Raw genomic sequence first — 1,986 nt, 5'->3', positions numbered from 1 at the left:
AAATTTAAAATGATATTAAAAAAATAATACGAATTAAATACTATATAATAATTTGTCTACAATATTGAATATACAGCTTACCGGTAGTATAGAATTTAAAAAATAAATAAACACACAACTCCCATTTAGAAAGATAAAAAGTATTATTATGAATTATATTAATTTTTAAAATAAATGTTACCTTCTAATATTCCATCTATTCCATTGAAGACACAGGAAGACTTTCAAAAAATGGAAATATTTTTGACAACTCGAGTCAATTATGAAGCTGTGGTAAGTCATGTAATTTATTAATATATTTATTTTGTATTAATACATATAAAATGTAGGATCTTCGATAATTGAAAATATTGATATCACTATTTTCAATATATTAGCCATTTTAATTTTAGCATAATCTTGTATATAATTTAATCACTTTTTATTATATTACACTGTGGTCATGACGTTTTTTAAGAATCAATTTAGCTATTTTATTTAAATTTTTAAATTAGTATAAATGTTAACTTTATGAGCACAGTTTAATTATAAATTTGTGCTTTAAAACTAAAAGCTAAAATTGCAACATCAAAATTTTCAATTTGATTTTTACATGCACCAATTTAATACAATGCATAGTAAAAATCTACTAAGCAATCATGATAATCATCTTGTATTATTTTTTTATATCCTAACAACGAGATCTACTTTATTCAAAATGTACAAGTGCTTTGGGAACATTATCTGTTTCTTCAGAACGCAGTGTCACAGGAAACGTTTTGTCTAAATTAATCTCAAACGGTCTTGCTAAAAAAATTAGCTGGAGTGGATCAGAAGACAAAACAAAGTTTTCAGACACAAAACTTTGTGAAGTTGTATTTGGTAAGTGTTAATCTTAATTTTTTGGAATTCGTTACATATTCTTTAATTTTTATTTTATTTATTTTTTTATCAATACAATACACGAAATATACATTCATGTATTTGTTCTTAATACAATTTTATTTTAATTATCTTTGCAGGTGCAGTCAAGCTACGATTTTCCAACAGCTTTTTAATTGAAACTAAAGCTAAAATTAAGCGTTGGTTTCAAACAGCTAATGGACGGAAAGAAAACAATGATGTGAATGATTCTGATACCTAAAATATATAATAGGCATCAAAATCATTCACACAACTAATGCATAAAAATAAGCAATAGGGACCAAGCAATAGCTACTTCAATGATACCAAAGAAAAGTTATTGAAAGAGATTATTATTTACTTTACATATCTATTTAATATATGTTTATTTAGAACTTTCCGTGTTCTTGTAAAAACATGTTTCTCATTAAATTCTGAAACAAATCTTTTTTGACAAAAATTTACAAGTTTACTCTTTACAAGTTTTGTCAATTATCTTACGTGTTGATTAGATGTTTTTTTAATGATGTTTTTTTAATGATTTTTTTTTAATTGTTACAACAATTAAAAACGTTGCTGAAATGCGTTCAAACTGTTGCGTTCAAACAATTTGGAAAATTTGGAACCATTATTTATGTTATCAAAGCAGAATCTTTGTGTTAAAAAAGAAACGAATAAACATGCAAACTTGTACCGCAAACTCGTGTACGCGATATCGCGAGCTAGTTAGTCCTCACAATAGATATTTTCCAAGGCGGAATGACGAATCATTTTTGAAAAACATTTTTTTGTAATGCCAATTCCGTATACATATACATATATGTATTATTTATGTATAGTATATATATTTTTTCAAATTATTAAATATTAATAAGTTCTATATTTTTGTCTTTATTTTATTTGTGTTCGTTTCAATATTTATATGTTTACTTACTTTTATGTTCAAAAAGTATATTATAGTAGTAAAATTTATCTTATATATATGAATAAATTCAAGACTAATGTACATTTCTACCAATGTTGATTAACTTTAATATTGGTTTAATTTTCTTTTGTTTTTTTTTAATTTTAACAATTAATCTTTTAACAATTAATCTTAACAAT

At 23.9% G+C, this 1,986-nt stretch overlaps 1 protein-coding gene across 1 annotated transcript; it reads left to right on the top strand.

The window, feature by feature from the left end:
- Positions 1-28: 28 nt before the first annotated feature.
- LOC105461848 lies at positions 29-1,342 on the top strand. Its single transcript, XM_011708355.1, has 3 exons — positions 29-273; positions 678-861; positions 1,002-1,342. The coding sequence occupies exons 1-3, from the start codon at positions 175-177 to the stop codon at positions 1,121-1,123; spliced, it is 405 nt and encodes a 134-aa protein (XP_011706657.1). The 5' UTR covers positions 29-174; the 3' UTR covers positions 1,124-1,342.
- Positions 1,343-1,986: the final 644 nt, after the last annotated feature.

The sequence above is a fragment of the Wasmannia auropunctata genome, unplaced genomic scaffold, assembly GCF_000956235.1.
Source record: "Wasmannia auropunctata unplaced genomic scaffold, wasmannia.A_1.0 LD276447.1, whole genome shotgun sequence".
NCBI lineage: Eukaryota > Metazoa > Arthropoda > Insecta > Hymenoptera > Formicidae > Wasmannia > Wasmannia auropunctata.
The sequence above is the reverse complement of the archived record's forward strand: the minus strand, read 5'-3'. Positions and strand labels throughout refer to the sequence as shown.

Excerpts from the sequence above, each read along its gene's own strand:
- LOC105461848 (XM_011708355.1), top strand. The coding sequence starts at position 175 with ATGTTACCTTCTAATATTCCATCTATTCCATTGAAGACACAGGAAGAC. Across the intron at positions 274-677 it reads GAGTCAATTATGAAGCTGTG|CGAGATCTACTTTATTCAAA; the intron begins GTAAGTCATGTA and ends ATATCCTAACAA. Across the intron at positions 862-1,001 it reads ACTTTGTGAAGTTGTATTTG|GTGCAGTCAAGCTACGATTT; the intron begins GTAAGTGTTAAT and ends TTATCTTTGCAG.